Source organism: Delphinapterus leucas, chromosome 15 (genome assembly GCF_059928025.1).
Source record: "Delphinapterus leucas isolate spDelLeu-1000000601 "Yukka" chromosome 15, BTC_Dleu_Yukka2, whole genome shotgun sequence".
Classification (NCBI taxonomy): domain Eukaryota; kingdom Metazoa; phylum Chordata; class Mammalia; order Artiodactyla; family Monodontidae; genus Delphinapterus; species Delphinapterus leucas.
In genome coordinates, this window is record NC_143143.1 from 7291938 (window position 1) to 7316886 (window position 24949).

General features: G+C 52.7%; 2 protein-coding genes across 2 annotated transcripts; both read left to right on the top strand.

Annotated features, from left to right (window-relative positions):
* The first annotated feature begins 1275 nt into the window (after positions 1-1275).
* MUC3A (mucin 3A, cell surface associated) lies at positions 1276-10500 on the top strand. The gene is made up of 11 exons (XM_089895738.1): positions 1276-4691; positions 4795-4896; positions 5855-5970; positions 6084-6142; positions 6746-6891; positions 7448-7513; positions 7874-8036; positions 8218-8394; positions 8484-8572; positions 8868-8920; positions 9089-10500. Exons 1-11 carry the CDS (start codon positions 1595-1597, stop codon positions 9128-9130), a joined length of 4110 nt encoding a protein of 1369 aa, XP_089751864.1. The 5' UTR covers positions 1276-1594; the 3' UTR covers positions 9131-10500.
* Positions 10501-11651: 1151 nt separating this feature from the next.
* Positions 11652-24617, top strand: LOC149747379 (uncharacterized). Its single transcript, XM_089895773.1, has 3 exons — positions 11652-11724; positions 11832-11918; positions 21883-24617. Exons 1-3 carry the CDS (start codon positions 11652-11654, stop codon positions 24288-24290), a joined length of 2568 nt encoding a protein of 855 aa, XP_089751899.1. The 3' UTR covers positions 24291-24617.
* The last annotated feature ends 332 nt before the right edge of the window (positions 24618-24949 follow it).

The following is a 24949-nucleotide window of genomic DNA, read 5'->3' on the forward strand; positions in this document are numbered from 1 at the left end:
TGGTGCAGGGAGAGCTGTAGGCAGAGGGAGGAGAGGGAAGCTGGGTCCAGCGGTGCTGCTCCACACCTGGGACTGAGTCCGCGCGTGCATCAAAAGGATGGGATAACCTGTTTCTGAAAGAGTGCTCTTCCCACTTTGACTCAGTTTTCTGAGCCCTCTTCCTCTTGTTGCCCCTGCTCCCCAGCACTGATGCTTCCTCCACCCTGGATTCTATCCCTCCCTTTACTTCCATCGGTTCAGCCCTCCTGAGGGTCCCTGGCTCTGCCCCTGGGGCCCCCTCCTCTCTCTGGGGAGTCTACACCTTTGGTCCCAGTGCCCCCTCCTCCAGCCCTGCCCCTAACTCTCCCACCCCGACCTAGCCTATGTTTCTGGGCACAGCTGTCATTGGCAGGGTTGTGGGGGGAGAGCCTGATGGCTCCCAAAGGGTGGTTCTGAGACCAGCTGGTGTGGGGTCCTGCTCTTTCTCTCTCCCACCCCTTTGGAACGTCGGAATTCCTCTTCACTTCCCTTCCCTCTGCCCCCCAGTGTCTGCTCCTGAACCCCAACCTTAGACCTTCCCAACATAGAGGTCCTCTGGTCCACCCTCTCACTTATCTCCAGGGCCACCTCCTGGCTATAAGGGCTCTGGGCCAGGAACCTTCATATTCCCCTCCCCTATCTCCCTGACACCCCAGCTAAGCTGAGTAGTGAAACCCCAGCTCTCAGAGCAAAGATGTGCTGAGTCTGAGTTGAGAAAGCTGCCCCCGAGTGGACAGGAGGTCTGGGTGCTTCCTGCTAGCAGCTGCCGTGGCTGCCGGTCACCCTCAGCATTATGAGATCTTTGACTCTCACTTGTATCACCTGTAAGATGGGGATGACAACATCTGTAGAGGGAGGGGCTCATATTTGTAAACTAATTAATTCCTTGGCCGAAATAGAATAGGTGATGGAAAATATATAGCTATTTTTATTATTAACACTCACTGCTACACCTTAAGGTCTTCAGGACTCATGCCTGCCTGCCAAGGTATCTCTTTCTGGAAATTTCCTTTTCTGTCCTGTTCCTCAGCCTGTGCGTGATCCTCTCTCCTTGTCCTCAAACTCAATGAAGTCTGAGCTTCAATCTCTGCTTTTCCCTTTGTTATTCTCTTTGCAACTTTCTGCTCTCTGACCCCTCGTCTCCTAAAGTCCATGATGTGTCCCCACCCTCAGCCCAGGATTAGCTGGGTTCTCTCTCTCTCTCCAAAGAGGAGAGTCAGCCCAGACAGCAGTGGGTCACAGGGAGATGGGCAGAGGTGGGCCAGAGGGGGCGGGGGTGGCGCAGAGAACCGGAAGGGACAAGGACTTTGGGGTGTGTGAGGAAGAAGGGATGGGAGTACCGATGGGAGGAGACAGGACCTTCTGCTGAACCTGCGTGCTCAGCTCGGCCGTCCCAGGGCTGCAAGGTCAGTACTCAGACAGGTGAGCAAGGGATTAAGCGCGCCCCCAACCCAACGCCCCTTGGGGAGGCTGCCCAGGGGGGAAGACATATGTTGGCCTTTAGAACCTTGAAAGACCCCAGCCCCAAACTGCCTCTGATTCGGGAGGAACTGGTGGCACTTCCTACCTCTGTGGCATGTATCTGGAAAATGGGGTAGTGAGTAACCTATGTGGTGTTATGGTGACAAAACGACCTACCAATGAATTCCTCTGTTCTACCGCCAATACAGGAGCTTCAGCCGTGGCCACATCCACCTCTAATGCGCTTTTGCACGCTGCTCTCAGCGACTCCCCACACTCTCAAGGCCCAGCAAGGCGGCCACTGAGTACCTCCGAAATTTCTCCCACTCCAGATAGTAGGGAACACAGACCTATGACTATCACCACCTCCCCCCACTTGAAATCCATTTCTGAAACGTTGCTCAAATCGCCAATCAATTCCAACACCTCAACAATCCCCATGTCCAAGTTTGTCTTCAAGGTGGAGACCACTCCACCTACCGTGATTGTCTATATGGGCACGACAGAGTGCATCAATCCAACGAACCTGGTAATCACTACCACTTACCCCACCACCACCTGCATGACACAGACCCAAGTGTCCCTCAGCAGCTCTTACACCGCCACTCCTGTGACAGAGAAGCCACGGACAACCATTACCAGTACTTATCCCGTGACAACTACCAGGAGAGTCACTTCAGCCGTGACCAATTCTCCCAGTACCACCGCTCCGGGGAAATCTCCCACAACCATGACCCCACCCCCTTCCTTTGTCCCAACAACCCACACAACTCTAGACACTCGGATCTCCTCTGTGACTGGTACCACGCAAAGGGCCATCCCTACCGCTGCAAGCACCCACGCAACCCAGTCTCCGACCCCAACGCTCGTGTCCACCTCTGCTCCTACCCCTTCTCTAACTACTAGGAAAACCTTGTTAACAGCACTCAGCACCCGTGGCACCTTGATTACAGCCATCACTTCATTTCCAGACGTGGTCAGTACCTTTCAGACATCCACAGCTATCACTCAAGCACCTACTTCAAATGATATATTAACAACGCCTACAACACAAGCTGTATCTGTTGCCACAGAAGCATCCACTGAACTAGGTACACGGAACACAACTCCTCTGAACACCATGAGCTCCACGAAAGCGACACTTACTTCAGTGACTGACACTGTCAAAGAAACTCTCACCACCTCAATTACTTCAGTTTCTCCAACTATGTCTTCAATCACTCCTACAAACGCAATCACTCCTGCCACATTTACCACATCTAAATCCAGCCCTGTGCCCACCAGCACTGAATCACAAGTGATATCTACTACCAAGGGACCACTGTCCACCACTGTATCCACTATAGAAATAGGAAAGACGAGCAACACAACCCCTCATGCTTCATCAACCAGGAAAGCCACATTTATTACAACCAGTGATGTTAGTACAGAGTCTCAAACAACAGAGATTACTGCTGCTCCACCAATCACAAATTCAGACACTCCCACAAATACAGTCAATTATTCGACATCCACCACTTCTACTTCAGTGACCACCAATACCTCGACAACAGCCACCAATAAGTCTGAGCTTTCTCTATCTGCCCAGAGAGGAGAAAGAGTCCTGACTAAAACAACAAACACTACCTCACTATCACCTTCGACTGCCACAATCCCTACTGAGGCTACATCTACCCTTCCATTTACAACTAGTACTGTGACCATGACCAAAACAGGAATAAAACCTCTAACGGACACTTCAACACGTACCACCTCGAAAACAGCAGTATTGACCAACGCCTCAACAACAAAAATAACCAAGACTTGTACCACAAATATAGTAACAACACCCACATCAGTAATACCACAAAGTACACCAGACATCACATCTTCAACCAGTTTCTCTACAGGAAGAACAATGACACCAACCAACACTGAGTCCACATCCTTGAGTACCACTGCTTCATTGACCCCCACCACTGAACTCAGCTCCACACTCGCTCTTTCCAGCACCTCACCCACCCACACAAATATCACCCCATCTTCCCCTCCACCTTCCCCAACCACAGAGCCAGTCTCCACTTCGACCGCAAACACTAGCCCTATGTCCACCCTGATCACCACCATCCCCACTACACACCCAACTTCCGGCCCTTCAACTCCCACTACTCCTCCCACCAGGTCCACAACAGAAATCACCACTCCCACGCACACTGAAGCTCCTGTCACCTCGATCACAGACACTTTTACCATTCTAGCCTCAACCACAGAAGCAGCCCAGTCTGGGACCAAAAGCGTGGCAACAGCACGCACCTCAATAACGGCTCTCAGTACTTCAAGTGTTTCTCCCTCAACACCTTTCCCTGAATTGATTACTTCTACTAGTGCAATAAGTACCCCTTTTAGTACCATCATCTCGTCTTCAATACCTGAAATAACAATATCATCTCTATCGTCCATCAGCACAAGTTCACCGGTCTCTATGACAAGTAAGTCTTTTCCTACCTCCTCTCATGTCTACAGTACAGACATCACAGGGTCTTCTGTCACTGCTTTTCCTACTTTTTCCTCATCTGAAACTGCAAGAACTTCTCTCACCACTTCTCCCCAAAATGGCAGCAGTCGTCTTACCCAAACCACCACCATGTTGACTCTTTCTTCCACTACCCAATGTCCAGACTCAGTATCGGTTACAATAGTGTCTGCCTCTCCCACTACACCGTGTATAGAAGTGGGTCCAAATCCTGAAGTTACTTCTACGCCCACCATCCCATTATCAGTTTTTACCTCTACTACTGAGAGGGCCACCTGTCCCAGTTCCACCACCAGGACAACTGTGTTCCCTGCAAAACCGGACACTTCTACTTCCGTTTTCGAAACTGACCCCGCTGACATGACTGATGTACCTAGTCCTGTCAGCACTGGAACCACCCCCATTAACACGGATTTCACGAGCACACAAAGACCCACCAGTGGCACCTGGATCAGCACCAACTTTGTAACTACCCCACGTGTGCCCGGCTCCACTAGCCTCCCAGTGACCGTGAAACCAAGTGGCAGCTTTTCAACCACCGTGATGACTTCAAGCAAGCGGACGCACTCCACCTCACCCATCACCAGCACTCCAGGGATACCAGCGGCTACCACCAAGACTCTCTCCACCCTTACGTCACCCAGGACAACTTTGACCACGACTCAGATGACCACACAGTCTAGATTGACCACCACCCCAGGTTGGATCTCCTGCCTCCATGTGGCCTCTCCGCCCTCTCCCGCTATATTCCCATGACCAAGGTCAATTCTGTCCTGAACTTCCTGTTTTCCTGTGCTCCCCAGGCACTTGTGACAATGGTGGCACCTGGATGCAGAGCCACTGCTCCTGCCCCAGCACTTTCTCTGGCTCCCACTGTGAGTTTGCTGTGGGACACATAGATGTGGGTGAGTTGCTCTCTGCACTTTCTCTTGGGAGGTGCCACTGACTCTAATGGGCCCAATCATTTTGCTGAATCCCTTCATCCTTGCTTTCTGCCTCATGCTCTCCCCTACCCCATACCATGCCTAATCTCCACCCTCACCTCCAGGAGGTCGCTGGGACCACTTTCTTTCCTGGGACCTCCTCCCAGTCTGGGCTACTTCGAGTTGTATTAGGTTCTAATTTCTGCTGTAACAAATTACCACAAACTCAGCAGATGAACACTGCAAATTTATTATTGTACAATTCTGTACATTAGAAATCTGACATGAGTCTCGCAGGGCTAAAATCAAGGTGTTGGCAGGGCTGGGTTCTTTCTGGAGGCCCTAGGAGAGAATCCATCTCTTTGCCCTTTCCAGGTTCACAAGTGGCCCACATTCCTTGTCTCAAGGCCCCCTCGCTCCATCTTCAATGACAACAGCTTTGCATCTCTGTGCCCGTTTTCCATACTCACATCTTCCTCTGACTGATTCTGACTTCTGCCTCCCTCTTCCACTGCTAAGGACCCTTGTGATAATACTCGGACCACCCAGATAGTCCACATTAATTTTCCCATAATGAGGTCAGCTGGTTAGAACCCTTAAATCCATCTGCCACTTTGATTCCTCCATGCCATATAGCATAAGATATTCCCAGGTTCTGGGTATTAGACATAGGCATCTTTGGGGGCCATTATTCTGCTTCCCATTGGGGCAGACGTGGGAGAGACTACAGGCCTGACTGCTGGACATCCTGACTTTCAGTGTTTCTCACATCTCAGGACACCTCATTCCAGAATTCCTGCCTCTCTCCCTCCTGCTGTTCAGTCAGATCTCAGGGAACATGGAGAGGGGCCACGGGAGTAGCCTCTGGGTCAGGGTGGTGGTGGCGATGTCAGACAGGAGTGGATGGTGAAGTGACCAGAGCAGGGAATGTTGTGTGCAGACAAAGTGGACGCTGAAGTGGGCATGGAGGTTTCTGTCGACAAGAAGTTCTCCCCGGACCTCAATGACAACACTTCTAAGGCCTATAGGGATTTCACGGACACCTTCCGGAATCAGGTGAGGGGAAAGGGGAGGGAACTCAAAGGTTTGCCCCTGGAGTTGAGCTTGGGTCCCTGGGTACCCTCTGGTCTGGATGTTCAGATGTGAGCCCAGGATCCTTGGCATTTCAGATGAAGAAGGTTTACCAAAATGTGGAGGGGTTCAAGGAGGTGGTGATCCTTTCTCTGAGGTAGGAGACCCTTCTGGCACTGTGAAGACAGTGTCAAGTGGTGGTGGGGATGAACTAAGAAGTGCTGGAGAAGACATCCCTTGCTTTTGGAATCGTCAGATGTCATAAAGAGAGGGATGGAGTGAGGATGCAAACGAAGCACTCTGTAGAGGATATTTTGCAGTCATTTTCTGGAGTCATTTCTCTGTAGGAGGGATATCACCCCTACTCTCAAAGCATGTTGGAAGGTGAATGATTCAGTGGGACAAACAGGGAGGCGGTGCATGAGGGATGATGCCTGGTATCTGGTCTATAGCTGGTCTCTCTCTAGTTGGCACCTGGTCTGCTGGATGGGTCAGCAAGAGGGAGGCAGAGAGCCCAGGAGGGCCTGGTTTGATTATGGCTTGAGGCAATGCCAAGAGAATGTCAATCATTCCTTGTCCCACCTACTCAGGCTGATAAAGGCAGAGATGCTGGACATAATGTGTCTGGAATCCCAGCTCAATGCCCACTTCCTGCCAACACCCGTATAGTTGTGGTTGGTCTGGAAGTGCCCTTCTACGGACCTATGATGGCCTGGGCCTGGGCACCTTTTAAGGATCCCTGCCCCCTTGCCCCCCTCAGGAATGGCAGCATTGTCGTGGACTACCTGGTCCAGCTGAAGTTACCCTTCAGCCTCCAGCTGGAGAGCGAGTATGAGAAGGTGAAAGTGGCCCTGAAGGAGGAGCTCCAGACTGTCAGCCAGAATAGCAGCTGCGGGAAGGACCAGGGTGAGCAGAAGCTGGGGGCCTTGGGCTGCAGGGAGGGGCCAGGGTCACAGCCACTGTCCCAGCCTGCTCCACAGGGTGAACAGAAGCGGGGGGCCTCAGGCTGCAGGGACGGGCCAGGGTCACAGCCACCATCCCAGCCTGCTCCACAGGGTGAACAGAAGCTGGGGGCCTCAGGCTGCAGGGAGGGGCCAGGGTCACAGCCACCATCCCAGCCTGCTCCAGCGCAGACAGGGTCCTTCTGGGGTCAGGTGCCAGCCCCGTGGTACCTCTGGCAGGCTGGGAGAAGAGACACAGGTCCCCAGCCAACTGGGTCAAGGATGGGGCTAAGGAGGGGCTCACCAGAACCTGGGTGCTGTGGAAGAGACAGTTCTGCTCAAGGTTTCCAGGGTGGCTGAGGACCCCTGACTATTCAGGGGACATGAGGGAGTCCAAAGGGGTCTTCCCTTGTTGCCCATTCACACCTCCTCCATACTGACAGAGCCCTCTCTGCCCCTCCCTGTGCCTGCCCCCAATCCCACCTGTGCCTGTGTGTCCCCCCGCCCCGCCCCGCCCCCAGTCTTGTGTTTTAAGCCTGACTCCATCAAGGTGAACAACAGCACGAGGACGGAGCTATCCCAGGAAGGTGAGAGGGAGGGCAAAGGGCTAAGCGGCTCCAAGAGGCCATGACCCCTCCCACAAGGGACATCTGTCCACTGAAATTCCCTAGGGAGGATGGGGAGACCTTTTGGGGAGGCAAGTGATACGGACCCGGCAGTGCTGCCTGCCTGGCCCTTGTTAGTAGCTTCCACCTGAGGACCAGCAGAGAAGGTGAGGAGAGGGTGAGGGGCCTGCCCTTCCCTCATCTAATCCCAAGGTCTACCCCTCGACACCCCACCCTCGGAAATGTAGTGCTTCTCATCCATTTTCAGAGTCATTTCATAGCCTGGCCCCAGAGTAGAGTGGATGAAGTCTTTGCCTCTGCAACCCCCTTCCTATCCCCCAGCCATCTGTCGCCGCGTTGCTGCCGTGGGCTACGAGGATTTCTACTTCCCCTTGCTGAAAGAGAACAAGCTCCAGTGTGTCACCAAATGCACGGCGGGCGTGGACGGCGCCATCGACTGTCGTCAGGGCCAGTGCGTTCTGCAGAGGAGCGGTCCTTATTGCCGGTGAGGCCCCGCCCACAGCCAGCTGAGCCAATCACCCGACCCCGCTCAGCCGGCGCCGCCAGAGGCCCCGCCCCCTGGCCCCCGGGTCACCCACCTGCTAGTACCTGCGTGGTCCAGGGGCACTAGCGGACCAAGCCGAGCAGGTGGTGAGGGCGTGTGACCTGTGACACGCTCCCCGCAGCTGCTTCTCCACGGACACGCACTGGTTCTCGGGCTCGCGCTGCGAGGTGACCGTCTCCTGGAGGGCGCTTGTCGGAGGCCTGGCGGGGACCGCGGCGCTGCTGCTGCTGCTGCTGCTGGGGGTGCTGAGCGTCTTCGTCGCGCGCTCGTGGAGGAGGCGCGGCCAAGGCGGAGGCCTGTGAGTGCGCTGGGGGTGGAGGGCTGAGGGCCGCAAAGGGGTCCCAGACCGGGCGGCCCTGCCCTGACGATGCAGCGCCCGCCTGGCAGGTCCTGGGACGACAGCAAGTGGTTCGAGACCTGTGATGAGAGCACCGTGAAGACTTTTTCTAACTTGGGCTTCGAGAATGACAGAACAAGTGAGTCCTGTCTCCTGGGGAAGGGAGACGGGGGCTTCCCTGGGTACCATTTTGGCCTGGGCAGGACAGGAGGACCTCTCTTGCCCAAGACAGGCATATACCTCTTGCCCCAGAGTTTGCTTCGTGGCTTCCGCGCCCCCTTCTAAGGCCCAGGTCGTGCACAGGCCGTCCCCGCAGGGCAGGCGCAGGGGCACAGGAGCCCCCTTGGCCCTGCCTTCCTGACGTTTCCTTCCCTCCTCTTTGCTCCCCACCTCTTCCCTCTCCCCCCTCCCCGCCCGTTCTCTTTTCTCTCTATTTAAAGATGAAAACTTCTATGTGGCCTTGGAGAACGTGGACACTAATATGACGGTGAGGGGGCAAGGTGGGGTGGCGGTAAGGAGTGCTCCCAGGTCCAGCTCCCGATGCCCTCCTTCTCAGGACAGGGACCGGGCAGGGACAAGGAGGCGGTGACCTTCTAGCCGGCCTCTGCTGGGTGGCTTCCTCTTCTCACTGCCTGTCTCACAAATTCTGTGGCAGCTGCACTTCCACAAACCTGAGGTGAACTTGACCTCACTGTGAGCCCCACGCTGCCTTCTCCACGCTGCCACGGACAGTGCAGGGAACCATCTGCACTGCCTCTGAAGAGATGGCTGCGGACTCCTGCGGCTCAGTCTCCTGGTTTCCTTGGGCAGCATCAGACTTCCCCCTGACCCCTATCCTTCTCCCAACTTGTGTGAAACCCACCTGGAGACCCAGTTCAAATCCAGGCTCTTCCACTCTGGGACCTTGGACAAGTCAGTCACTTCTCTGAACCTCGGTTTTGTCACCTGTAAAATGAGTGTGGCCGGGCTTCCCTGGTGGCACAGTGGTTGAGAGTCTGCCTGCCGATGCAGGGGACTCAGGTTCGTGCCCCGGTCCGGGAAGATCCCACATGCCGCGGAGCGGCTGGGCCCGTAAGCCATGGGCGCTGGGCCTGCGCGTCCGGAGCCTGTGCTGCGCAACGGGAGAGGCCACAACAGTGAGAGGCCCACGTACCGCAAAAAATAAAAATAAAAAAAGAGTGTGGCCCACTCGTCCTAATACCTTGTGGGATTATTGTGAAAACCAGATGTGCTTGGTCAGACCTCTGTCCCAATGCACCTTCCTGTGTCGGCCCTCATGCTTATATGGCTTCTCTGAGATCCCCAATCCCCATGTCCTTCCCCAGGGCTCAGGCCTCCATTTCTCCTTTTCCTGGGTGCATCCCTACTGCCGGGTCCTCACCCTGTACATGCAACCAGCCTGCAGCCCGCCCCATCCTCCTACCCTCTCCTTATATAACTCCCCTTGCACCCCTTGCCCCCATCCCTTAAACTTTCTCCCCTCTGAACCCACTTCTTAAGTCACTTCTCCCCAACAGCCCAGTGCCCAGCCCTGCATCTCCCCCAGTTTCCGTACTTTCCCCTTCCCCATCCCTGTACCCTCAGCCCTAAATACCCCCCTGCCCCCCGCATCTCAGTGCCCCAGTCCTAAATCCTCCCTCCTCTTCTCCCCCCATCCCTAGCTAGGTACAGATGCCCTCTGCATCTTAGGACCCCCAGGTGGTGCTCCCTAGGCCAGGTCCCCCATTATGAGGCTCCATTCTTCCTGTCACCCCCAGGTCCCTGAGGATGAGAGGAAGTGGGGTCCTGAGGTGGGAAAGCTCCTCCAGCACCTCCTCCTCATTCCCCTAACTCTCCCTCCCCTCCCTCAGTGCTTCCCCCCATTCCTACCCCCTTCCCCACCCCTTCCTCCCTTCCTCTCCCTGGTCTCACCCCCATTCCTGCAATAACCTCTGAAGACAGAAGCCCCCAGCCTCCTTTGCAGGAAGACCTCACTCACCTGGGGACAGGAAGTCTGCAAGTCTCCCGTTCTCCCAACTGAACATAATATAGCATTTATTGTAAAAGAAACTGCTCTGTGTCTTTCTCTTTCTCACACTCTGGTGCTTCCACTCGGTTGAGGAACAAGGATGTCAGGAGATGTAGGAGGGCCTGGGAGCGCAGGTTTCTCCCAGCAAGGAATGAAGGGTTCCGTGGGCAGCTCTCAGGGACCATGACCGTCCTCAAAGGGAACGTCGAGATCGGAGGACCCATTTTCTCAGGGAATGGGTGGGAGCAGGTGGTGGGAGCCTGTTGGGTTTGTCATCTGTGCCCCTTGACGTTAAGAGCTTACGGCTGAGTCGGGGAGGTGGGTGACTCCAGCTGAGTCAGCTGTCATTGGCGCTGATAGGTGAGCCAGGCATCCCGAAAGACCTTGAGACTACAAACCTGGGTGGCAGACACACTCACGCCAGGGCCTGCCATGCCTGGGGCTGGGGCCCTCTTGTTTCCACTTTTGTGGGCAGCAGCAGGCTGTCGGACTGAGCTGAGGGTGGTCAGGGCTGGCAGAACGAGGTTCTCCGGGTGGGGGTGTCGGAACGACCCCTGGGACCTTTGTCCAGGACAGGAGAGAGACTGACAGTGGCCAGTGTGTGGGTAGAGACCAGGACCATAAAGCCTCAGGTGCGAGTGGAAGTCCCACCCAGGAGAAGCGCTGGTGGTCAGAGGTGGCCCGGGGGAAGGCACTGCCCTTCTTCAGAAGGGGCCAGCTCGAAGTGGGTGATGAGGAAGGAAGGCCCGAAGGGGGGCCTCTTGGGAGTAAGGGCGGAGGGTCCTTCACTTGGCCTGGTCCCTCTGGCAGCTCCTTCTAGGGTTCTGTTGACCCTCCCTCCATAGTCACCGCCTCCCTGGGTTTCTTGGCCCTCGCATCTCGGCAACCATCGCGCACTCACGCCTCTGCTGCCTGTCCCTTCCTCCTGCCCTGCCCCTCCCATGACTCTGGCTTCCGCACTATAGAGATCCCGCAGAGGGAGGTTCAGGTCTCTTAGAGAGGAGGAGGGTTGACCGTCTGCCCTTTGGCCAACTCCCCGTGTCACCCACCAACCCCATCGTCTCACCTCCACCCGGGGCCAGGCAGTGTCCTTCCTGAGGCAAAGGTCTCTGGGCTCCTTTATATGGCTGACCCCTCCCCGGGAGGCACTCGTTTCTTAGTTTCTTCTGATGTGCGAAGATCCTACACCCAGGGCCTCACTCTCAGGGAGATGCTGGCGACCTGGATCCTGTCAATGGCTCTCTGGCTCTGGGCGTCCGACACTGCCACATCCACGACATCAGGTGAGTGAGATACAGCCCGAGCCCCACGGTGGTCCAGGTGTGTGCCGGCCTCAGGCAGGGCTGCAGGTGGCTAGCCTCCCTTCTTCCTTCCCTCCCTCGCTTTTCAGGGGAGGGGGCTGCCCAAGGGCTGGACACCCAGGCCATGACCTCATCCCGCCTTTGGAAGCTGAAAGGGTCACCCCGGAGACCCGCGGGTGAGGAGGAAGGGGTCTGGATTGTGCTGTGCTGTTGAGAGTTTGCACCAAGCCCCACCCCGGGGCTGAGTGGGAGCTGGGATCCACCCATTCTGTTCTCCAGGCTTCCCCCTGGGAAAACAGGGGGCTCTGCCTGCCCTCATCCTGGGGTCTGCCCCAGCCTAACGGTCGGCTCTTTCCAAACCTCACAGAGACACTGCACAGGCTGCCAGCCCTGGCCAGCGAGGGCAGGAGTCCACGGGGTGTCCAGCAGCTTCCCTCCTTGCCTGGGGAGAACCTCAGGGGTGCCAGGGACAGCCCCTCTGGTTAGAAATGGCTGAAAGGCTGAGGGAGAGACAGACTCTGTGGTCCGTGTTAAACCTTTTCACGGCCGTTTGTCTCGGAAGAGACTGGTTACAAGCTGATTCCCGTGGGTTCCCTCATGCGGAACAGACTTTCTGGTTCCCCCGAGACAGGGAAGTGCCCCTGGGAAGGTGTGAGCAGGGCAGATGCTGGGGTGAGGGGCATTGGGGGAGTGAGCCCAAGGTGCCAGGTGAAAGAGGCATCTCTTGAGTTGAAGGACATGATGGTGTGTGATGAGCGGTGGCAAGTGGGTGGGTGGGAGGGTGGGAGCTGCGGCCGGGGGCCTTGGAGGTCTTCAGGGCGGCTGTGAGAGAAGCCACGCAGGAACTTAGGCCCCTAGGGGCCACCTCAGCTGACCATGCCTTAATGTACTTCTTCCTCCCCTACCAAGACATGTTGGGGGCAGCAGCGCTGGCTGGGAGAAGCCAAGGGGAGAGGAGCCAGGACTGGCGGTGTGAACTTCGTGGCTTTAGGGACATTATGAAAATATGTTAATTAAAGACATTTTAGCCTTAAGCTAATATACAGAGAAAAGGAAGCTATGGAAGGGGGTCAACCTTAGGAGGGGTCCTCCCATCCCTGCTCCCCAGGCAGACACTGAGGAGAGGGATGGTGGGGATGATAATGACAGTGATGAAGGACCCAGAAATCAGCAAGGGCATTGCCTCTGTTTCTCCCACCATGCCTTAGAGACAGCCACCCACACAAATTATTGCAAGGTGCTCATAATTGCATGGAAAAGATCATGTTGAATCCATTAGAGCGCCAAGGAGTCAAAAGCATCTATCTTTGATAAATGCACAGAGCCATCAGGAGTGGGGAGTTCAGGCAAGTAGGGCCATACTGGGGGACACCAGGTCTGATGATACCCCAAGCCCCCCAGCCCCCTACTCGCAGAAGGCTCTGCTATTTACAAAGCCATTTCAGAGCATGTAGCCTGTATGACTCATCAGGAAAATTATGAAAGGAAAGGAAGGCAGACAGGAAAGAGAGACTCAGAGAGGGTGAGTGACTTACCTGGGACCAGCATGACCCATGATTATATGATAATTAGCATGACCTCACCCATATGATACTAGGTTTGTGCTGCACTGGAGGCCCTCAGCCCTCTGCAATACCTCCATCCCACTGCGTGCATTCTGGGTCCTCTTCAGAAGTCAGATCAGAGACCGCTGGTGGCATATGTGGTTTTCTTTGTTTCTCATCTGCTCCCTCCTCTTGGTACCCCACTTCACCAAGAGGACTGATGAAGTCTTGGACAACTGAACAGTGGGGAGAAGGAATGGCAGCCTGAGAAAGTAGAAAAACACTGCAGGGCTGTGCAGGGGAGTCGAGGTGTAGGAATGTCCCAAAGGTGAGGGGCATGTGCCCGGTGGGGAAAGCAGGTTGGTGAGGGAATACCTTTGGGTAACAGGAGCATCAAAACCAGGTGGAGGCTTTTAGACACCAGAGGACCTCCCAGGACAGAGCAGGGATGGGTCACCCCTGCCAGGACAGATGCAAAGAGGGACGTTGGGAGCCATCCTGGCATGAGGCCATGGGGGTCCAGCTGGGAACCCAAGTTCCTTGGAAATAGAGAGGAAGGTTCCTCTTGATGATGGGCACCAAGATAGATGGTTCTAGAACCTGTGTGACTGGGAAGCAGGAGATTCTTTTTGGTGGTTGACAAAGGGCTCCAGGCAGGCCTGTTGAGCTTGGGGTGAGCATGGAATTTCTGGATGGAGCTTTCCTAGAGGCCTGGGACTCAGGAAGGAGGATAAAGATAGGGACATGGTCTAGAATTCTCCATTCTCCATGTGCTGCAAGGGCCGCAAAGACCACGCAGCACCAGGGATCAACTTGAGGATTGGAGTCTGTGTCCTGTTTTGTGTACATGAAGCTCCAAAGTGTTCCTAGGAAGGGTGGGGGAGAGGAGCTGCTCGGGATGGCAGCAGGGAACAGGCACCAAGTGCAAGAGCCTCAAGGGGTCAGAGTTCTGGAGTCTAGAAAGGTGAAAGTGGAAGTGGAAACGTTCAGTGTATAAAAGTGTGGTGGGGCTTCCCTGGTGGCGCAGTGGGCTTCCCTGGTGGCGCAGTGGTTGAGAATCTGCCTGCTAATGCAGGGGACACGGGTTCGAGCCCTGGTCTGGGAAGATCCCACATGCCGCAGAGCAACTAGGCCCGTGAGCCACAACTACTGAGCCTGCGCGTCTGGAGCCTGTGCTCCGCAACAAGAGAGGCCGCGATAGCGAGAGGCCTGCGCACCGCAATGAAGAGTGGCCCCCGCTTGCCACAACTAGAGAAAGCCCTCGCACAGAAACGAAGACCCATGACAGCCAAATAAATAAACAAATGTGGGGTTTAAAAAAAAAAAAAAGTGTGGTGAAGGCCACAACAGACTTGTTCACAGTAGACAAAGGGGCAACCTTTGAAGCGTAGGTGACATAAATTGAGAGCAATTAAAAGGCAGTAGTTGTTTTTTTTGTTTTTGCTGTTATGGATAAAGCTGCTACAGATCTTGTACACATTTTCGGATGGACACATGCACTCATTTCTCTTGGATTTATAACTGGAAGTAGAATCACTGAGTCATAGTGTGGGCTTATGTTTAGTGTTTTACACAGAGTAATAAACTTACTCATTCAGCAAACACAGGAGGCCTGGCTCTGCCCAGGCAGGTACTCTGAACCAGGTAGGATGAATAAGCCAGTTTATAGTCTTGTTTATTAGACAGAAACACGGGAACGGGGCAGAAAGAACCACAACCCAGGGCTGGTGCTGAGGCTCCGAGAGGGGCCCCGGTGGAGGAGGGTGAAGGGGGTGCCACTCAGAGGCTGTCCGCCTGGGCTGATCTGGGAGCCTGTAGGGAGAGGTGACACTGGAGTTTGCTGGCTGACGGGGAGTACAGGGAGGGAGTAGTAATAGATGCTCAAAGCCTTTAGACAATTTCAGAACTGACAAAGCCATACGTAGCTATGGACAGAACTGGAATAGTGACAAACAGATTCCCTGGGTACAACACATCAGGAAGCCACGCCTCCCGCTGTCTGGGTATGACACTAAATGAGCAGAACTGCTGGTGTTCACTGAGGGCCTACTACATGCTAGACAGTGTTCTAAATGATATCTCAGTTAAATTTCCCAGCGACCCTGGGAAGAAGCACTGTTACTGATTTCTGTTTTATACATGGGGAAACTGAGGCATGGAGATGTTAACTAACTAGTTCAAGGCTTCCCATCTATCAGGTGGAGGAGCCAGGATGGGAACCCACGCTGTCAGGCTCCAGAGCCCACATTCTTTACCACTTGCTCTAACTGGGGGTGTCCGTGTGTGTTCGTTTCCTGAGGCTGCTACAACAAATTACGATAGACTTTGTGCTTCAAACAACAGAAATTTATTCTCTCATAGCTATGGAGGCCAGAAATCCAAAATAAGGTATCATCAGGGCCTGGTCCCTCCAAAGGCTCTCATTGTCCCTTCCAGCTTCTGGTGGTTCTTGGCGTTCCTTGGCTGTGTGGCATCACTCCAACCTCTGCATCTGTCTTCTCATAGCCTGCTTCCCTGTTTGTGTCAAATCCCCCTTGCCTTTCTCTTATAAGTACACCAGTCATCGGATTTAGGGCCCACCCTAAATCCAGGATGATCTGATCTTGAGATCCTTAACTTAATTACATCTGCAAAGACCTTATTTCCAAATAAGGTCACCCTCAAGGGTATATGGGGATTAGGACTTGGACATATCTTTTGGGGGGACATAATTCAACACACTATACCATGCTTCTACAGCAATCAGAGCAGCAGCCCTTCAGGGAGGCAGTGGGCAGGGGCAGCGGCAGGTGGCACTGGCTGCTGGTGCTAGAAAGCCGGGAAGCCCATTCATTCGCCACAGGTGTGTGCAGGGCAGGGGGTGGGGCACGGAGGCAAGGTGGCCCCGGCCTTGTCTCACCCCTAAGGTGACTCTGCCAGGTGGGAATGACCTTCCGGAAAAGGAGACAGGCCCAAGTCACTGAGGTTGTGTGTGGCAGGGCTGAAAGTACACCCAGGACTGAGTGACACAGCCTAGCGGCTCCCACATGGCTTCTCTTGTAGGATCTTCTAGAACAGTGGTCCCCAACCTTTTTGGCACCAGGGACCGGTTTTGTGGAAGACAATTTTTCCACGGACAGGAGGTGGGGAGCGGGGGGTTGGTTCAGGCGGTGATGCAAGCAATGGGAAGCGACGGGGAGCGGCAGATGAAGTTTCGCTCGCCTGCCCGTGGCTCACCTTCTGCTGTGCGGCCCGGTTCCTAACAGGCTGCGGACTGGTGCCGGTCCACGGCCCGGGGGTTGGGGACCCCTGTTCTAGAATGAGAAGGGTGGTGAAGGCAGGCATCATTCATCCCCATTTTCCGGGGGAAATGGAAGTTCAGAGAGGTTAACTGCACAAGATCCCGTAGCTGGGTAGCACCTGCCCTCACAGGTGTGCCCCCCACTCCACACCCCACCCTTCAGGGCTGCTCCCATGGACCCCGCTGAGCCACCACAAGCAGAAATGTGTTTTGGAGGTGGTAGGAGGGGACCGTCTTATATCGAGGTGGCGATCTTCAGACTTGTCCCAAGGTGTTTTCGAGGGCTTTTTCCCAAGAATGCCACCAAGTGAAAAACTTGCTTGGCAAACCAGCTGCCTAACTCAAATGATTATCTTTTAAAGAAAGAAGCAATAAGAACTGTACACAGGACAAGAAAGTAAAATTTTACTTGTTTGGTAGGAGAGCTGGTGTCTTGGATGGCTAGTGCAACACAGACATTAGATCATTTTTGTTAAAGCATTTTGATCACAAAGGTGTGGGGAATCCCAGCTTGGGAATTATTAGTGATTTTGCATGAGTTCTCCAAGGTACTGGGCACACCTAAGTTTTAATTTTTACAGCATATGCATTTATTATGTTTAGACGTTATATTGTGAATGCCTATTTATGGTAGAACATTTAGAAAATATAGACAAACAAAAGGAGGAAAATCTCTCTTAAGCTTACCACTCAGATAATCATTGCTAACATTTTGGTCTTTTTCTGAAAAGGTATTTAGATTTATTCTATGGGCCCCTATTCTTTTATTCTTGGACAGGTTTTCCCCAATTTTTCATAGATAATGATGCAATAAACCTTCTCGTAAAACATTTTTTTTAAAAATCTGCATCAGATTACTTTACTTTAGGGTCAGTAACTAGAAGTGGAATCATTAAAATGGTATGGCTCTGCCACGATCCCTGATGCACATTTTCAAATTATCCTTTAGAAATATGATACTAAGCTAACGTCCATCAGCATCTTATTCCCCAACCAATACCAGCTACGTTACTTAACATCACAGAGGGGGGTGCAATGTGATAAGCTTACCAGTGAAGTTGACCATTTTCTTCTCATAGGCTTATTGGCCATGTAAATTGTTTCTGTGGAGAATGTCTGTGTTTTTCCTTTGCTCAGCTTCCTGGTGGAACATCTTCTGACCCTGGAGGTTGACTTTGGGAAGGAGTTTGCTCAACTTCTCTGACGCATCCTTTGGGGGTGACGTGCCCACCAGAATCTCAGGCTGGGAAGGTTCTGAAGCTCTTCACAGGGCACTGTCTAGGGTGCCTTTTTCTTGTCCCTCCCAGAAATGAGTGAAAGCCTTGAGCATGGAGGGGGTTGCTGCCAGGAAGGTGGGGGATACGGCAGAGCCCTTATCTTTTTTTTTTTTTTTTTTTTTTGTGGTACGCGGGCCTCTCACTGTTGTGGCCTCTCCCGTTGCGGAGCACAGGCTCCGGACGCGCAGGCCCAGCGCCCATGGCTTACGGGCCCAGCCGCTCCGCGGCATGTGGGATCTTCCCGGACCGGGGCACGAACCTGTGTCCCCTGCATCGGCAGGCGGACTCGCAACCACTGCGCCACCAGGGAAGCCCCAGAGCCTTTATCTTGAGGGTCTCAGTTAGATAGTGAGCAGGAAAGAACAGCACCAGGGAGGAGAAGGGTGGTTAGGAGGCAGTGGTGTCTTAGGACCTGAAGGAGATGAGAAATTCCAGGAGGAAGGGCAGCCTGGTGAAAAGGACAGGGATTTGGGCACTCAAGCTGGTTGGCAACTATAGCGAAGACGTGGGTGGCAGTAAAAGGGAGTAAATGGTGTGAATTCAGGAATAAAGACCAAAGAGAGCCTGTCCAGAGGCCATGCCAACGAGTGTCCTGGCCTTCACTGGGGCCCCCGGCATCCCACTATGTAACTGCCGTGGGCTCATCAATCAACCTCCATGCCTCTGCCCTCACTGCCCTTCACTCCAGGGCTCTGCTCCTAAGGCACAGCTGTGACCATGGCCTTTTGCTGGATGTTCTCCACCGTTGCTGAGTCAAGTCCAGAGCTGGCTTCACACCCACCTTGCCAGCCTTCCTTCTGCCCTCTCTGGTCTCTCAGTATTTAGCTCCGCCCCAAACATGTACTCTGAGCCTCCACACATGCTGTTCCCCCCGCCTGAAACGTTTTCTTTGCTCTTCGCCACTCGAGAAACCCTTTTCTTGTGTTAAAAGTAAACCCTACCTTCAGATTGTGCTTGAATTCTACCTTCCAGCTGGATGAACTCGGAAAATATTTAACCCTTAGAACCTCAATTCAGGTGTGAAACAGTAATATTCATGTCTACCTCCCAGGGCTACATTAAATAACTAAGAAGAAGTGTCAGGTAGACTTTCCAGTATTCATTCTCTCCTTTACTCAAGACGTGCTCATGGAGCACCCACTCTGGTTCAGGCTGAACGGGGCAGAAATGTTCTCTATGTGCTCAGAGAGGGGCAAAGGGAATTACATACACAGCCATTGAGTTACAGTTGTGATACGGCTACACAGGAATTTGATAGGCCGCCAATAAATGTCACCTCTCCCCACCCCTATTTATGCTTTGTGACTCAGTTAGGGACACGATCATAAATTGCCTTTATATGCTTTCTCATTGTTTGACTTTCTCAACAAAAATAGTCTACTTTTATAACTTAAAAAGTCCAGTAAAATTTGTAATGCCTAAGTCCACAAAACCCCTTCTTTTTAAAGAAGAAGGGAAAAAGACAGCTTCGATATTACTTTCTTTTCAAAGCATTCTGAGAAAGGCAGAAGGGTGGTTCCCTCCCTCTCCCACCCTGTTGACTCCCACTGTCCCTTCAAATGGGCCTTGACTGCCCCCGAATTGCACTGGGGGGCCAGGACCCCCCGTGAGGGGTAGGGGCTCGTTTGTCCGCCAGCCTGGGTTTACTCTGAGCCCTGCTACCCTCTGCTTTGGGTTGACCAGAGGCCCCATGTGTGGTCTCTCTCTCTCTCTCTCTCTCTCTCTCTCTCTCTCTCTCTGATCCTCTTCATACCCAAGCCCCAGGAAGCCCCCACCTCCACCGTTGGCAGCCTCTCAGCTCAGCCCCTTCTCTTCCCCATGCTGAATTAGGCAAAACCTAACACCGTAGGCAAGAGGATTGGGCAAAACAAACATATCTACTGACTTAAAAACAACCAAGCAATCTTGTCAATTTTTTACATTACTTTAGAATTCCACAAATCATAGGCATTATGCCACCTTTGACCCGAACTGCCTTAATCAACGATTTGATATCACTCTTCCCCTAATGTTCTTTTTCTTTAAAAAAATTTTTTTTATCTGCCTGCTCCTGGTCTTAGTTGCGGCACACGGGACCTAGTTCCCTGACCAGGGATCGAACCTGGGACCCCTGCATTGGGACCATGGAGTCTTAGTCACTGGACCACCAGGGAAGTCTCTCCCTTAATGTTCTGATGGTAGCTCTGCAAAGCCAACGATCCAGAACTGTTGGTGTGAATGACATATCTTCGCTAATTGTCCACTACCCTGGCCTCCAGTCCTGGTCCAGCTCCTGGCCTCTCCCTGTGACTGTCTGCCTCTTTTAGGACCCTGTGAAAATGGGAGCGTCTGGTAGGGCAGAGGGTGCCACTGCCTTGACGGCCTCCACAGTCCTCTCTGCCAGGGGCCAAAGTCCACCTTCCTGAGAGGTGAGAAAGATGCAGCCCCAGGGCATCTTTGCAGAGGAGTGGGGGACCGACAGGAGGGACAGGAGGTCACATGCCCTGCCCTCTCAAGGAGGTTTCTATACACCATCCTGTGGAATTCCTAAGAATCCCTAGGTTTATGGCACAATTGTCACAAAGATTCTAACCATATTCGATCTTATTCGTCTTATAGGCAGGGTGAAGAGGAGCCAGAGATTATAGTCCCAACTTCCATAGGAAAATAGAGTCTCACATGTGCAGTCACATGTTCTTAGTGGCACAGAGAACACAGAAGAAGCCCTCCAGTCCCAGGGTGCAAGCCCAGCTCCCATTATCAGAGAGCTGCAGCCCATTGAGTGGGCTGTGGGACCAGGGTGGAGGAAGAGCTCATCTGGGCAGTCGCCGGGGTCACAGGACAGCCAGGTAGTGGTGGTAGTATTCCAGGTAGAGTGGCTAGCCACTGTGTAAGTGTATCTGGAGAGAAAGGACAGGGGATGAATTAGCCACAGTGATGTGTGACTGCCTTAGCTCTCCTATTCCTCCTGGGTCAGTGGGAAGTGCTGGGGTAGAGGAGGAATCTCACATGTAAAGGACCGTGAAGAGAGATTTGTCAGACTAAGTGTCAGCCACATGATGGAAGGTGAGTGTGTGGCCTGCAAATCACAGAATGTGAGGGGCAAAAGGAATGTGCAGGGGGTATGTGAGTACCAATTTCAGCTTGAATTTATGCAGGAGTGCCAAAGGAAATGAACATGTCTCTGGGTGCCTGGGAGGAATGTACAGGCAATATTGGGTAATAGTATACATATATATTTGATGTGGAGGCATTCTTATTTAAGGTGTTTGCAGATGACACTGTGGGTTGAGAAAAATCATATACATGTATGTATGTGTATATATGTATATATATGTATATATATGAACATACAGATTTGTCAAAATCCACAGCCATACAACTAACAATTCAAGTCATAAATCACATTAACCCCCAGAATATTAGCTAGTGATACTTTGCCCTATAAATAAACTACTATACTCAACAGAAGAGACAAAGGTCTAGATCACCATTGGTAAATTATCCATATCTACAGATGCCCCTGACATAGGGGCATCCTATACCCCTGAAAAGGAAAGCCATGCTTCAGTGTCATAGGCTGACGAGCTATGTCCCAGGCAGCCTGGGACAGACTGCCATTAAACTCAGTAACAAAATCACATACCAAAGTATCATCTCTGAGCTTTCCCAATTCACTGTGTCGTCTGCAAACACCTTAACCAAGAATGTCCACAAAACAAGTCCCGGTGACTCCTATACTCTTCTAGTGGTGATGGACCGTCAGCCATAATTACTACCGGGCAATCCACTTTTCCTACAATACTCTAAGAACGATCAGTTCCATCTGCCACCTTCCATACTACTGCTAATATAAGAGCTTCATCACCTTCTGGTTCCGGTGAATCAACCACCGCTCAAGTCTTTGGACAAACAGCCACGACACTCACTAAAGAAACAATTCTCTAGACACGTTTCAGATTTGTTAACAACAGTCCTCCGACCACCTATACCAAAAGTGATGGAAGAACTGCATCCCCTTCAAGTCCTCATCAACTGTCTACCACTTATTTTATTCCAGGAGAGACAACCACAACTTGCAATCCAAGTTCTGCTTCCAACGAAAGCACTGTGTGTTCCACCACGACTTCCACTTGGTCAGAATCCACCGTCTCTTCTGAGGGTTCCCCCACCAGAGGGGATGGAAGTTCCCCCACAAATTCTGGTTGGTCTGAGCCCACAGTCTCCTCTGAGGGTTCCCTCACCACAGCCACTGGGAGCTCCACCACCACGTCTGGTTGGTCTGAATCCACACTCTCTTATGAGGGTTCCCCAACCACAGGCTCTGGGAGTTCCTCTACCACTTCTGGTGGGTCTGAATCCAAAGTCTCTTCTGAGGATTCCCCCACCACAGGCCCTTGGAGTTCTGCCACCACTTCAGGTTGGTCTGAATCCACAGTCTCTACTGAGGGTTCCCCAACCACAGGGGATGGGAATTCCCCCACAAATTCTGGATGGTCTGAATCCACAGTCTCTTCTGAGGGTTCCCTCACCACAGCCTCTGGGAGCTCTGCCACCACTTCTGGTTGGTCTGAATCTGCCATCTCTTCTGAGGGTTCCCACACCAGAGGCTCTGGGAGCTCTGCCACCACTTCTGGTTGGTCTGAATCTGCCATCTCTTCTGAGGGTTCCCACACCAGAGGCTCTGGGAGCTCTGCCACCACGTCTGGTTGGTCTGAATCCACACTCTCTTATGAGGGTTCCCCAACCACAGGCCCTGGGAGTTCCACTACCACTTCTGGTGGGTCTGAATCCAAAGTCTCTTCTGAGGATTCCCCCACCACAGGCCCTTGGAGTTCCTCCGTCACTTCTGGTAGATCTGAATCCACAGTGTCTTCTGAGGGTTCCCCAACCACAGGCCTTCAGAGTTCCGCCACCAATTCTGGTTGGTCTGAATCCACAGTCTTTTCTGAGGGTTCCCACACCACAGCCCCTCTGAGTTCCACCACAATATCTGGTTGGTCTAAATCCACAGTTTCTTCTGAAGTTTTCCTCACCACAGCCTCTGGGAGTTCCCCCACAAATTCTGGTTGGTCTGAATCCACAGTCTCTTCTGAGGGTTTCCACACCACAGTTGCTGGGATTTCTACAGCCCCATCAAGCGATGGAGAGACATTCACTGGCCCAGCTGGATCAAGACAGACTGCCACTGTTGTCACTCAGAAAACCACAGATCACAACACCATATCTGATTCTCCTCAGCTCATGGACTCACCTACAACAACAGTTTCTAAAGGGGATGGAAGTCTTGTGTCCACTTCACGTCCAGTTGAATCCATTACCACATCCAGTGGTGATGAACAAACAACGACATTTTATATTGAAACCACTGCGTCCACGACTCTCTCAGCGCCATCAACACACACACTCTCCTCTTACTCCTCACCTTCTACACCTTTAAGTTCTGAGCAACTTTCTACCACCACCTCCAGCACTGGACACAGCACAACAGCAATTACTGAAATGCCCTCGGTCCTCACAACCATTTCCAAATCATCGAAATCAACCATTTCGTCTGGAACTTCCTATCCTGGGCATTATGGTAGCGTTGCTTCCTCTTCAAGCTCCAGCCAGCTGTTTACCACCCCCTCTGTCTCTGCACAGACAACCACAGGCCTCACCAAGGAAACCACATTTTCTACCTCTACTCCTGATTCATCAAAACCTACCGGTACCTTGAACAGCACTGTTACTGAAGGGAATGAAATTTCTGCTTCCACATCAAGGCCTAGAGAACCCTTAATCACTTCTGGTGGTTATGGACACATGACCACATCTTCTCCTCCAGGATCCACTTTCTACACAACCTCCACAGAGGGGTCCACACCATCATTCTCTACCCCTTCTTTGCATAGTACATACAATGCAAGTCCTTCCGCATTAAGCCCCAGTGAGATCTCTACCCACATTTTTGTCTCAGAACCTATCACCATGACTGCCAAAGAGGAGTCAACTTCCGGCTTTTCTCCTCCTCTGTCCTCCACTTCACCTGGCTCCACCGGTGCTCCAGTCCCTGGTTTCAGTACCATTTCAACTCTGCGTCCCCCACTCACTGGTACACACACAGCTGTGATGACAACCCACTCTCCAGCTATGACAACAAGTAAGTCTCCTTGTTTGTCACTCTGTGGGTTCCTCCTGCTCATCTTCCCTTATCAGCTAATCAGTTTTGTACTCCTTGTGGTCTTGTTCCACACTTCCAGTGCCTCTTTGATTTGTAGGGCCCTTGTTTTCTTTGTGTGTCCTCTTTTTTTAAAAAATTTATTTATTTTATTTTTGGCTGCTTTGGGTTTTTGCTGCTGCACGCAGGCTTTCTCTAGCTGTGGCGAGCCAGGGCTACTCTTCGCTGCGGTGTGTGGGCCTCTCCTGTCACGGAGCACGGGCTCTAGGCTCACGGGCTTCAGTAGCTGTGGCTCGTGGGCTCAGTAGTTGTGGCACACGGGCTTAGTTGCTCCACGGCATGTGGGATCTTCCCAGACCAGGGCTCAAACTCGTACCCCCTGCATTGGCAGGCGGACTCCCAACCACTGCGCCACCAGGGAAGCCCCTTTGTGTGTCCTCTTTTAGCTCTTGCTTCCTTCCTCTCTGTTGTCCCTCTTCCTTTCCCTACTCTCTCCTGGGGGTTGAGGTGGTGACAAATGGATCTCGGTTGCTGCATGATCATCTGGTCCCATCCCCATCTTTCAATGCAGTGTCTGAATGATGGGACTTGGAACAGGATTCAATGTTTTTGTGTTTGGGGCTTCCATGGTAACCTCTGTGAATGTTCTACCCCTTCTCAGGGCAGTGCCACAATGGGGCCACTTGGAACGGAGAAGAATGTGCCTGTACCCAAGGCTACTTTGGTTACCAGTGTCAGTCCCTCTTGGAATACTTATTCATAGGTAAAGACCTTTCCTGAGACTTGTAGATCATCCCCACATCCCTTAACCACTTAAAATAGGAGGGCAGCACTGGAAGGATCATTTGCTACCACTGCTTAATTGTGCAGGTAGAGGAGAAAATGTGACTTTCACCCAGGCCAAAACACAGGTAGAACATGGACCTTCTGCCTCCCTCTTCTGGGTCCTTTTCACTAGCTAACCTGC